The sequence below is a fragment of the Diplodia corticola genome (assembly GCF_001883845.1).
Source record: "Diplodia corticola strain CBS 112549 chromosome Unknown scaffold20, whole genome shotgun sequence".
Classification (NCBI taxonomy): Eukaryota; Fungi; Ascomycota; class Dothideomycetes; order Botryosphaeriales; family Botryosphaeriaceae; genus Diplodia; species Diplodia corticola.
This window is the reverse complement of record NW_017971499.1, coordinates 20,452-33,142: the sequence shown is the minus strand read 5'-3', so window position 1 is coordinate 33,142 and position 12,691 is coordinate 20,452. Positions and strand designations below refer to the sequence as shown.

The window sequence follows — 12,691 nt, the reverse complement described above, 5'->3', positions numbered from 1 at the left end:
CCCCCCCCCCCCCCCCCCACGTTACCCTATTATATGTAGTGATTCAATGAAATTGGAAATGCGCGTACCGTAAACGTGTCAAGTAGCGAGCGCTACCACCCTAACAAATGCCATCACGTTCATTTAATCGTGAGTCCTCCATCTGGTTCTTATCAGGTGTGTGGATGGTCTTATGGTGCTTAGATGGGGGTGGCATGTCTAGTCTTTTTCTCTCGGCGCGTTTCGCAGTGTGCTGCTTGTTCCAAACAGTTGAGTCCCGCAGATTAATCCTACCGACGTCATTGGCAAACAATAGAGCAGCAACTGAATTACAAACTAGGCTAGTATGCTGGACGCACCCATGGACGAATCGGTCAACAGATGGAACCAACGGTGAGACGTGTCGTTGTTTTGTCATTCCTTTTTTGGCGCTTGATACGGTATTCAAAATGAAGCTACTCTGTACAGTTCTACTCTCTGGATCCTTCCCCGTTTCCATGAAGCAACGGAGTACGCTCACTCGCACCATTTGCCTGTACGAGCTTTGTTAGCACAACACACGTGAAGATAAGCGATGCTTGGCTACTTACTTGACCGGGAGCGCTGATGGCCTGCGCCTTCTGCTCCTTCCTGTCTCGGACCCAGAAGTAAATCCCCATACCAAGGAGGACGCCTTGTAAGCAGCCCGTCACGATGTACACTCCCCACGCACTCCAACCAGAAGCCCCAAGCCGCACTGCCAGGCTGGCAGCAAACACAAAGCTGCCAGGGGTCTGAATAAGCATCATCGGAATACTCAGACTGTACACGTGCTGCAATTTCCAAGTCGTGTATATCTGGGGGACATATTGTATGGACGCGAGACAGGTGGCCATGATGCCCAGGATATTAGCCCACAGTTGGAGGCTGTGCGGATAGCGGGCGAGAAGGACGACGGAGACGAGAAACACGGCAAAGAAATGGGCGATGGAAAGGCCGACGACCAAAAGCGCTTGCTGGAACGTGTAGCGAGAATGGTGTGCCTCGTCTTCCCCTTGCTGGGGAGCGGTGTCCTCACGCGGGAAGAAGACGAGAAAGAGGAGCATGCTACCAATGGTTAGCGGACCCCGTCCTTCCAACGCACTGTGGAAGACCGACATCAAGAAGAAACAACTCCATTGCACACCGACTTGGGCAATGCCCAGGAGGGCGGCACCACAGGCGAAGCCGTCGATCTCGTCGCAGCAGCCAATGTCCTCACGGCTCCGAGGTAGCACGAGAATGTTCGCGATGGCGCAGGTGCCCGACGTTGTTCCCAGGAGAACGAACCACGGCGACAGCCCTTCGGACGAGCGTCGGAGAACGATTTTGGCATGTTGCGGGAGATAGGAAACGAGGATGCCGACGAGGATGAAGCTTGGAGAGCCGTTAGCCATGGCCAGAAGCCGGGCGAGCGGGAGGCGGCGCGTACATGGAGATGGAGAAGTTGCCGATGTCAGGCTTGGCGAGGTCCTCGCAGCGCTCACTCAGGGCGTCCATGGCTGTGGTGGAGTTGGGAGAAGGATCAGCCGGGGTCCTCGAGGGATGGCATTGTAGGGAGAGGTTGTTGGCGGTCCAGGTGACTGCTATGTCCGAGCTCAAGCTGCCCCGGCCGCAGGTACGCGCGTGGCACCGCATGACTCGTGCAACACGTCATCAACTTAACCCTGACTCAAGCGCCGCGGGGGACTCTGCGAAACTCCGCGAACCGCGTCCGTCGCATTTTGAATTTGACAGCACCAGTGCTCGTCCAACTTCCAAGCCCACCATGGCCTCCAACGACTCATTTCAGATGGCCTCGAGCGGTTGGCACCTCTCAGCCAGTCAATACATCGTTCTGCGCTAACTTGACTAGATCTGCTCTCGCTGTGGCACACTTCGCGCGTCCCGGTCCTGTTGACCGTCTGCGCCGTGATAGCATTCGCTCGTCTCTTCCAGCACCTGCGCCAGCCCCGCCAAAAGCTTTCCGCCTCCCCCATTCCTGGCTCGCCGACCTCCAAGATAGATGAGATCGCCGCTCCATGGGCTAAAACCGAGAACATCCCATCCATCGCCGAGAAGGCCACGGTGCCTGTGGATGACGGCCATGTCGAGGAGATTACAATTGCGGAGCGGCCATTGGTGCGCCCAAAGGCGGGTCCAAAGAAGGTCACTGGAACCAAGCTCCCGCGTCAGGCAGCCAAGCGTACATGCAGTTTCGACGCAGCACGCGATCGCGTCCAGCCGTTGGTGTTCTTCTCCTCGCTTGGCGGGACCACTGAGGCTGCGGCGAAGAAGGTGGTGGAGGAAATAAACCAGTGGATATACGCTCTCGACTCCGAATCGATCCCGCGCCCTCTCAACCCGCAGGTCCTCGACCTTGCCGAACTCGACTACGATGATTATTTCATTTCCGCGCCCAAGGGCGACGAGAATGTCAAATATTTCTACCTGGTCCTCATACCCACGTACAACATCGACACCATGTTGGATAACTTCTTGGAGCATCTGCAAGAGACACACCACGATTTTCGCATCGACACGGCGCCACTCTCTGGGATCTTGGGATACGCAGTGTTTGGTTTTGGCGATCGGGAAGGCTGGTCTACTGAGGAGGAGGGATTCTGCTCGCAGGGGAAGGACGTGGACAAATGGCTAGCCAAACTTACTGCCAAAAAGAGGGCGTATCCTCTGGGCATCGGTGACGTCAAGAGCGACGCGCAGGAGCGCCTAAAGGAGTGGCGCCTGGGTGTGCAGGACATTCTCCTCGACGTCTGCGCGGGTAAGGGCCTTGGCGAGGGTGTAGCCGGAAGTGGAGATGCCATGGAGAGTGACGAGGAAGACGTTGATGACGACGAGCTTGATTCGGAGACCACCCAGCCTCTGAAGCCCAAGAAAACAAAAGCGAAATCCAGCCTAGACGACGTAGAGGACTTGGGCAAGATGGTCAAGAGCGAGATCGATCCTGATGAGCCTATGGAGGTCGACTTCACTACCTACAAAAAACCCGTCAAAGCTGCCGCTCCCGCGGCGCCGAAAGAAATGGTTCCCAAATCCTCACCCACATACTCCTCCCTGACCAAGCAGGGATACACGATCGTGGGATCTCACTCTGGAGTCAAAATTTGTCGCTGGACGAAATCGGCACTCCGCGGCCGTGGATCCTGCTACAAGTTCTCATTCTATGGCATTAGGTCACATCTCTGCATGGAGACAACGCCTTCATTGTCATGCAGCAACAAGTGCGTCTTCTGTTGGCGCCACGGCACCAACCCAGTGGGAACAACCTGGCGATGGGTTGTGGATCCGCCAGAGAAGATTTTTGAGGGAGTCAAGGAAGGTCATTACAAGAAGATCAAGATGATGCGTGGTGTTCCTGGCGTCCGCGCCGAACGGTTTGCAGAAGCCATGCGCATCAGACACTGCGCCCTCAGTCTAGTCGGCGAACCCATCTTTTATCCTCACATCAATGAGTTCATGGCGATGCTCCACAAAGAGCGCATCTCATCTTTCCTTGTCTGCAACGCTCAACACCCGGCACAACTGGCCACTCTCAAACAGGTAACACAGCTTTACGTGTCGATCGATGCGTCCAACAAGGAGTCTCTCCGCAAGGTCGACCGCCCCCTCAACCGCGACTTCTGGGAGCGCTTCTGCGCATGCTTGGACATTTTGCGCGAGAAGCGTTTCCAGCACCGAACGGTATTCCGGCTCACTCTCGTCAAGGGCTTCAACATGGCGGACGAGATAGTGGGGTACGCGGATCTGGTGGAGCGCGGTCTGCCTTGCTTCGTCGAGATCAAGGGCGTCACGTACTGCGGCACGGCGACATCGGCGGCGGCCGGGCTGACGATGCAGAACGTTCCGTTCTACGCCGAAGTGCAGGAGTTCGTCGAGGCTCTCAACAAGGAACTCAACGATCGCGGTCTGGAGTACGGCATCGCGGCCGAACACGCCCACAGCTGCTGCGTGTTGCTGGCAAGTACGCGGTTCAGGAAGCAGGTCGATGGCGAGTGGAAGTGGTGCACGCTCATCGACTACGACCGCTTCTTCCAGCTGCTCGAGAGCGGGGAGGACTTCAAACCCGAGGACTACATGGGCGAGCCGACGCCGGAATGGGCTTTGTGGGGCAACGGTGGATTCAATCCCGAAGACGAGCGGGTGTATCGGAAAGGCAAGAACAAGGACAAGGCTATCGAGGAGGCGCCGAAGCCGATGGTTGAAATCTGAGCTGGGTTCTACGGGTGTATGTTTTGCAGTGTCGCGTTGGGAGGGTTCTGTCTCTATCACAAAAGCACGCGTCTGCCGAGTCATTGGATTGCTGGACTCTGGTACCAAGGGTGGGAATATCGTTCTCCGTGTAAATCTAGTGAAAAACGCTTCAACTTCAGACTGCGGAAACTGTTCGAGCTTAGCGTGCTCAACAGGAGAGCAAGGATGACGGAGGCCCAAATGACCAGGTGGCCCGGACCGTCTGACAGTTGGTTATGCTACGTTGGAAGATGGTTCGGACAGACGGAACGCTGCCCGTTGTGTGACCGTGCGGGTCATCCTTCCAATGAGAGGCAGAGTCGACGCAGGGCTTGCGGAGGTTGCACAAGTTGGGACAGAGGCAAGCTGGTGGCGCAAGACCGGCCAAGTCTGATTTGAGGACGGTGTTTTGATGGAGGGTGGATAACGGCCATCACTACGTGCGATCTTGGGACATGAGATGATGGAAGTTGCCTGATCAGGAACAGTGCAGATTGGCAGCCGAACAACGCCGGCTGCGCTTTCCCCGCGCGCCCAGCGCGTGTCGGCGCGTCGCCCAAAGTCAACACCAGCCCAGCCCCGGCAGTCGATCCACCCTCCATGCGCCAGCCCCCCACCCGGCGATTCGATGTGTCGCTATGAGCTGCTGAACACCCTGATCGCCTTCCTCAACGACCGCTTCTTCAGCCCGCCGATCCACTTCGACTTCTAGTAAGGCACATTCCCTTGCGTGCCCGTGCTACCCGACTTGTCTCTCCGGCCATTCCCGCTAACACCACCCGCCCTGCGCAGTGAGCAGAACAACGAGCTCCCGCCCGCCCGACCATGCTCCACGAAATCCTCCTTTCTCTCTCGGGTCATCCATCCGCGCTCTTCGATGCCGAGAAACAGGATGCCAACGCCCACATAACCCCGGCCTCGTTCCCTCTGCTGTCGCCGCCCGAGGCCGAGCTGCTCTCCTCCGTCGCGCGCCTGGCCCGCCTGCACCGCGCCATCCGAAACCACGCCCAGCTCATCGCTTCCTCGCACCCCTCTACAATATGCCGCGCCGTCGCCACCGCCGTCATATCCTCACATCTGGCCGAGTTCCAGCAGAAAATCCTTGACGTCGAGGCGCGTATTCTGAAGCAAGACACGAACATGGTTGGCGCATACAACATCGTTCCCCTCGCGGGCATTGTCGCAGAATTCGACGAGTGGACGAGGCGCATGCAGTGGTACTGGGATATGGCCTGCTTCATGCTACCCAAAGAAGACGCGGAGAGGAGCAAGAGCGAGGACTCCGGAGCCTGCACGGGTGCTGGTATGATTGATAGGCTCCGGCAGGAAGCGCAGACGGGGTACCCTGATGTGGAAGCGGCTGCTTTGGATTTGAGTAAAGTTGCAGAGACGGCGTGGTTGCGACAACTCTCGACTTGGGTCCTCTATGGGAGATTGCCGACGCACGGGACGAACGACTTCTTTGTCATGCAGGTCGAAGGCGATGATGGATTTGTCGATTATGTCTCGACCAGCAGGCTTCTGCCGAAATTCGTTTCTTCTCGTACAGCGTCTTCCATTCTGTTCATCGGCAGATCGCTCGACCAGATCCGCAACAGAGGCGCGACAGGTGTCTCATTGATAGCCCCGAAGACTTCCGAGCTTGAGCTTCTACCTGTACACCTTCGCTACCTGTCCAGCTTGCAGGTACCCATCTCTACTGCTTCCCTTTCGGAAGCAATCTCCGCAATTCGAATCTCTTTGTCGAGGAATACTCTACAACAGCTTCTGCCGCTGCCCAAGATATTGCAGATCCTGTCGTTACTACAAGAATTCTTCCTGCTGGGACGCGGCGAATTCGCCGTTGCGCTCATCGAGGAATCAGACGAACGTATACGTTCACGACACCGGAGGCCTGGCCAAAGCAAACCTGGTCGAGGTGTTCAAACCATGCTGGTCAAAGAGGGGGAAATAACCGCTGTTCTCTCCCGCACTTGGGCTCGCCTGGCAGCCTTGATCAATGACGAAGAAATGAGCGACGAAAACTTGGACTTGGCACGCAACTTGGTGCATCTGTCCATGTCTAAACCTACTTCAACACGACCTTCGACCCCTGGCCGAGCCAGAGACGGCGCCGATGCTCTTCCAAAACTGTCTAATGTTGTCTTCAACGATCTTCTCCTTTCGATACCCACGTCGTTAAAGCTTGATGTCTCACCCCCTCTTGACCTATTTCTGGCGTCTCCGGAAGTCGACTGTTATTCTACTATCCATGCCTATCTCCTCGCTGTACGTCGTGCACATCTGAGACTTACAGACTTGTGGAGACAAAGCAGTATCAGAAAAGAACACCCCACTCCCATGGGTCCACCTCTCAGCAATTCCCCCTGGGGAGCAAGCGAGCTGAGGAAAAGGAGGCTGAGATCAAACGCTCGCACCGTAAGCATGCGCAAGGTGTGGGCGACGTGTGGCGCGGCCGTGTTCTTGCTGTCAGAGTTCGTTAGCTACTTCGAGGGCGAAGTGGTACAAGAGTCTTGGAAGCACTTTCGCCAGTGGATCGTAGGAGTGGATTCAGACAACGAACGACCATCTCCCCCATCGGATTCGGACAGCGAAGATGCACCCGAGCTGTCAAGACAGCCAACCCAGCACAGCTTGAAGCAAAGCCAGCAACTCAGTCGGCCTGCAACCTCAACATCCATGCGCGACTCTCGCCGCACGCCGCACGATCCAGAGGTGCTTTCGTCCGCACACCGCCTCTTTCTCCGCTCACTGTCATACTCGCTACTACTAACAGATATGCCATACACTCACGCCCTTCGCTCTTTCCTGACCCATGTCGACGAACTCATTGCCTTTGTCGACCGTCTGCGCACCATTCAAAGAAACCTCGACCTGGAGCGCGACGAGGGTGTGGTGGATGCTCTCGCCAACTACGAGCAAGAGGAGAAAGACGTTCTCCTGGAGCTCGACCGCGCTAGGAAACGGACCGACAGCGATCTGCGTAGCTTGGTCGCCAGGCTGCGGGAGTTGGACAAGGAGCGCGTTGGCACCGGTTTGTTCGGCAATGGAGAGTCGATCGGAGACTTTGAGCCGTGGAAGGGCGGTGGCGTGGATCGTTTGTTGATGAAGCTGGATTTTGGCGCGAGTGCGAACGAAGTGGATGATGATGATGATGAAGGGTTCGATTTAATCTAAAGACAGCGAAAACTGCGTATGTGTGGTGAGTTGGGTAGGGAGCGTTTTTGTTGGACATGGGGATGATGGGGAAGGGAGGTAGGTGTATTAATTGGCTAACGAGACATGACTTTGCATTGGCACAAAGGGCATCCTCACAACGAGGCATTGGCGTCATTGATAGATCTAAATTCGGTAATCATTTCTACAGCTCGCTCTCACCGCTGGACGTATCTCTCCAGAAACGTAGCACTGTCCTCTCGTTTGTTCTTCGCAACGAACAAGCCCCGCCTTCACGTCATCCAACCTCTCATTTAAAAAGTCCTCTTCAGACTCCGACCTTCAGCTAGAGGAGATGTAATCACTGCGATAATAAAAATCTCCCGTAAAGCACAACATCGACGACGGTAGCCAAAAGAGTGAAATCGCCACAACCTCCTTCACCTTGTAAGGTTTCAAGAGCCACCACCCTCTATGTTCCACCGCTGGTACAACCCCTTCGGCGGGTGCCCTCCATCCCCCCCTCCTCCTCCTCACCGTCACCACACCAACTCCAACTCCGATGACGGCACCAAATCGGATTACTCCTCCGACTCCGACTCCGACTACTCGTCCGACTTCGACTACCATGAACCTGACTGCTACTACTACTACGAACCCGATTCCTCCCCCTTCCCTCGCCCTCGTCGTCGTGCTTTCCCTCCTTCACCCATGTTCCACGGTGGTCATAACCCTGTTTATCATCATCATCGCCTCCCTCGCTACTTCCCACCGCCCTTCGACCACCACCACCTCCTCCTCCACCACCATGGCGTCGGCGGCTTCGGCGACAACCAGCACGCCGCCCTCCCCGCTCTTCATCACCCTCTTCATCCTACTCATCCTGCCTCTCCGAGCTTCCCCCACCCCAACCATCCACCACCCTCTCAACAACAACAACACCAACAAAACCGCCACATCCCCTTCCCCTTCCCCCTCCCCCTTGCACTTCCACTTCCACGTCCTCCCAACTACTACCGTCTCCCCCCTCCGCCTCCGCCTCCGCCTCCGCCTCCGCCTCCACCTCCACCAGCCGCACGCATGCAACGCATAACCAACACCGACAACGGCCAGGGATGGTGCGAGCGCGTGTGGATGGCGGCGGATCCGCGGATGGCGGCGGCGGGGATGGCACCGAGGATGGAGCCGAGGATGGCGCCGAGGAGGGGGTGGTGGTGGTGGGAGAGGGATGGGGATGGAAATGGGTGTGGAGATGGAGATTGGGCGAGGTTGAGGGGTGGTGGTGGTGGTGAGGAGGGGAAGGGGGAGGGGAAGGGGGAGGGGGAGGGCAGGGAAAAGACGAAGAGGGGGAGGAGGAGGGGAGGGAGGAAGAGGAGGTCGAGCGAGTCGACTAAGGAGGGGATTACGGTGACGAATTTCGAGGAGGTTGGGGAGGAAGGCGGGGAGGGGGAGAAGGAGGCTGAGTACAAGGACGCGACTGCTTGGGAGGAGTGGGCGCATGGAGGGATGAGGAAGGGGGAAGGGAAGTCCAGAGGAACGGGGAAAGGAGGTAAGGGTCGCTCGAGTTGGTAGTTAGACTAGAGAAACTGCGCGCCATATGTGGTCCGTCTCTACTCTCCGATCTGGATGTTATGGTGTAACCTGCCCATGTACTCTTCGGAGGGTACTGATTTGATGTGCGAGGAGCATGAGGACGGTGGGCATTACTTCCAAGTGCACTCGGATGGTATGGAAGGTGGGTCTTTGTTATGCGTCAGCCTTCCACAATGGTTTTCAGAAGTGGAAAGTGCGGAGGAAGTAAGCAACGTCCACCTCAAACATGACTGCGACGCTCAATCACTACATGTCTACCATTCACACCGCATCTCACTCTGCAAGTTCCATTCACAGAACTCACATCACTGCTACGCACTGGTTCCGCTCACTCCGATCAAACCACATGCTCTACAGCAGTATTACCCGTCTGGTCAACACGAGCTTGACCTTTCGACATACAGGGCTAGGGTACAGACGTGGGAAACCAATCCCAGCCCGACTCTCGGCATCACTTGGTCTCTCGGGGGAAAGAAGCACCAACTACGAACACGTTCTAAAAACCGGCCCGGCCACATCGCTCCAACATCCTTTCGAGTCATCTTCTACGGCACTGATCTCCCTGTTCCAACAAATACTTCCCGGCCCCCGCACCATTCACGATGGAATTCTTGAGAAACTTTTACCAGAAGATGTGTCTGCTCATAGAAAGATGCTGCGGACCTTTTTGTTTTGGCGAGCGGTTCACTCACGAGGAGACGGAGAGCCTATTAAGCCATGCTCGCAATGCCAGTATTACCGGCGACGTATTAAGCCATACTCGCAATGCCAGTGTCACCGGCGACGTCTACCATCACGGCGACCTCGTCATCCAAGGGGACCTCGACATTGGCGGCAGCCTGTATTTGACGGGCGACCTGAACCTAGACAAGACGAGTAGATACACCACCAGTGCCAAGCGGAAAGATACTCCCGCCGGAGCATCAAGGATCATTTTGCCCGAAGACTTGCAGCCGCTTGAGCCTGGGCGTTCGTTTGTGTCTAAGCTGTCTGGTATCACTATCCAGATCAATCCTTGAATCGAGATGCAGGAGCTTATCGAGGTTTTTTCATTGCGCGTGTGGGGACAGTGGTATAGCCCCATATCATTCTCTAATTCTGTTCTGTCGAAGATAGGTGGAGCGAAAAGTGTCGAGTGGATCGTGCATCACTCCATTCCCACAAATTCCGTTGGAAAAGATTGTTGCAATAGCGTTCTTGTTGTTTGGGTCAACCTGCTGAAGATTATACTTGGTGTTCAGGGAGTGTCCTGGGAGGGTGACCATGGGAAGGGCAGCGTTTCTGAGGCTCCCGGCTGGAACTATCAGTACACATCAGGGTTGATAGAATATTTCATTTGTATTCATGGACTCAAAGTTACTCTCTTGTGGTAGTGACTGGTCTACAATAGCGAAGCCTTCGCTGCAACTTGGTCGACGACAGTTTGAATCTCGGTGCCCTGGAAGAACCGGCACGCGACAAGCAGAAGGCCGTTGGATTGAAGTTGAAACGGTATCCATGACATGCCTACCTGCCGATCACGAACACTACAACGAACGACGCTTCTCCGGCGTCGTAGATGGCGGCATCAAGCTACTGGTTTTGAACCAAAATGAACTCTACCGCTTCCACGAATAGAATCTTTTGAAATTAGAACACAAAATATCCCAGACCCGGCCCGCTCAACCGTCATCGTCAGCATCCATCTCCTCCCATATTCTCTTCACGAAGTCGATCATCGTGTACATCCGATATGGCGGGGTGTGCGCATCTAGCGCACTCAACCGGCCAGTGACGAACCTCCTTGCCCGTAGCATTTCCATGTCTATGCTAGATAGTGTGGGCGTGGAGCCGGGGTGCTTGGAAAGCCTCAGCTCGCTTGCCAAGGTGGTTAACAGGAAAGGCTGCGCGAGCCGCACGCCGGAATCGAGTGGAATGCGCTCCAAGATACTCAGCGCACGCTTGACCAGATGTCGTATTGTCCCGTTGGCGTCAACTTCGGACGCAGCAGTTGTGGAGATGCCAAAGGTTTGCAGTGGGGAAGAGGAGGTTGAGGGTGGGCTGGAAGTCCTCACGCTATAGTCGGAGCGGCAAAGGAGGTGAGGGAAGCCGCGGTATAGACGAATCAGGCCACATAAGCGGTACACTTCCCCGACCTGTATCAGATGCGATGTGGGCGTACGCTCGTCATGGGAATTAAGAATCAGCTCTTCATCTGGAAGCCGCAAGCGCAGAAGCTCGCACTCCAGTTGCGCTGCTTCTTGTAAGTGTTCCTGCAGCTTGATTACGTTGGGCCCCGGCGCAAAACGGTTTCCCGAAGACTTTAGCAAATTGGAAACACGACCGAGAAGGCGGATGGGAGCTTCGGAAACGCCTGTCCACGGATGAGGTGTGGTCCAAGTAACGATAGATGGTGCATGTTGCAAAGGGGCTGGTAGCGTGTCCAGGAGCTCATCCGCAAGGCTGAGGGAGTTTGACAGCCGCCAGTATGCCAGGGCATTGCGGAAAAAGTAGTGCTCCTCGGCGGAGATGTTTATACGTGTAGAAGGAGTCCGTAAGAGGTCGAGAGATTGTCTCCAAAACTTCTCGCCGTGATCGTTTGGATCATGCCATTCGGCCGAGAAGCCGAGCATGGCCAGGGTGAAGACTGTGGTGAAATTTGGCTCCCCGCTCTCGATGATTTCCTGGACTCTTGCATCGGCTTCCTGGCGTAGCTGGTTCGCCAAGGATTTGTGCGTATGAGAGTTCTGGGCCAAGCATGCAGCAGCCATGCTCTGAGCTGCGGATTCCAATGCCGGGCTGGTCTCCAGGAGGCTCGCGACGCTGTTCCGAAACGGGTTCAACGGACCATCGAAACAAGAGAGTGTGCCGGCGACTTCTTCGAGATAGAAGTCAATCAAAGCCTTTCGGGTAACATCTGAGACGGGCGGTGGGTTCTCTTCGGCGCAGTGCTTGGTGGGTGTCGGAGTGGAGCAGCTCTCGGGCGAAATGGGGGAAAGTGGTAGGTCCACAGCTTCGACGTTGTCGAATGCCAACGGATCTAAGAAGTCAAAAGGCGCGAAGTCATTGTATGCCTGATCCCACAATGGTCCAAGGTCGCCATCGCGTGGGTATAGATTGAGGAAGGGAAGATGGTCGAAGTTTGACGTGTCGATGTTGCGGTCGGGATGCATGACTGAGTCTTTCCAGACCTGGCTTTCACAGGAATCTGATCGGACAGGCGAGGAGAGGGTGCGCATGAATCTGTAGCGAGCATCGCTGCGATGGGTGTCGAGCTGGTTGAGGGCAGGATGTTGGGGAGTGCGCACTGCTCTCCATTTGATTTTCTGGGTGTAGCCAGGGCACACCAGGTTGCTGTTGACACAGCGAGAACAGGCCGGTTTCCTCTCATCACACTTGCGCTGGACAGCGGTCAGCGGTCAGCGGCGCTCTACGCAGTGGGCTTGACGTTTTCCGCACCTTCTTTTCCTTGCAAGTCAGGCAACCGTTTCTGGACTTTCTGACGCTGCGCATTGTTAATCAGTAGAGCAAGCAGTCTATGGTTGTTGTCAGTGGCGTTCGCCGGAGCCATTTTATACTTATCAGCGCGGGTCTGAGGGATGCAGCATGAAGGTGACGCATCGCAGCGAATGGCGCAGCCGTCGACGAGGCCGGTGGCCAGAAACGTGGAGAAGGCGCAGAGGTCATGCCCTCATGGGTGGTTGCTTCCGTGCTTCTCATTTTGTTGCCCCAATGC

General features: G+C 55.9%; 5 protein-coding genes across 5 annotated transcripts; 3 read left to right on the top strand and 2 right to left on the bottom strand.

Annotated features, from left to right (window-relative positions):
* Window positions 1-449: 449 nt before the first annotated feature.
* On the bottom strand, window positions 450-1,497 carry BKCO1_2000013 (pq loop repeat protein; the record flags this gene model as incomplete). The annotated part of the gene is made up of 4 exons (XM_020272164.1): window positions 450-512; window positions 570-1,065; window positions 1,117-1,374; window positions 1,430-1,497. 4 exons carry the CDS (start codon window positions 1,495-1,497, stop codon window positions 450-452), a joined length of 885 nt encoding a protein of 294 aa, XP_020131109.1.
* Window positions 1,498-1,765: 268 nt separating this feature from the next.
* On the top strand, window positions 1,766-4,206 carry BKCO1_2000012 (flavodoxin and radical sam domain protein; the record flags this gene model as incomplete). Its single annotated transcript, XM_020272153.1, has 2 exons — window positions 1,766-1,802; window positions 1,853-4,206. 2 exons carry the CDS (start codon window positions 1,766-1,768, stop codon window positions 4,204-4,206), a joined length of 2,391 nt encoding a protein of 796 aa, XP_020131108.1.
* An 846-nt stretch (window positions 4,207-5,052) lies between these two features.
* On the top strand, window positions 5,053-7,404 carry BKCO1_2000011 (spc97 spc98 family protein; the record flags this gene model as incomplete). The annotated part of the gene is made up of 1 exon (XM_020272142.1): window positions 5,053-7,404. The coding sequence occupies one exon, from the start codon at window positions 5,053-5,055 to the stop codon at window positions 7,402-7,404; it is 2,352 nt and encodes a 783-aa protein (XP_020131111.1).
* Window positions 7,405-7,857: 453 nt separating this feature from the next.
* BKCO1_2000010 (uncharacterized protein) lies at window positions 7,858-8,955 on the top strand (the record flags this gene model as incomplete). The annotated part of the gene is made up of 1 exon (XM_020272131.1): window positions 7,858-8,955. The coding sequence occupies one exon, from the start codon at window positions 7,858-7,860 to the stop codon at window positions 8,953-8,955; it is 1,098 nt and encodes a 365-aa protein (XP_020131110.1).
* Window positions 8,956-10,637: 1,682 nt separating this feature from the next.
* Window positions 10,638-12,128, bottom strand: BKCO1_200009 (c6 zinc finger domain containing protein; the record flags this gene model as incomplete). Its single annotated transcript, XM_020272274.1, has 1 exon — window positions 10,638-12,128. One exon carries the CDS (start codon window positions 12,126-12,128, stop codon window positions 10,638-10,640), a length of 1,491 nt encoding a protein of 496 aa, XP_020131185.1.
* Between the last annotated feature and the right edge of the window lie 563 nt (window positions 12,129-12,691).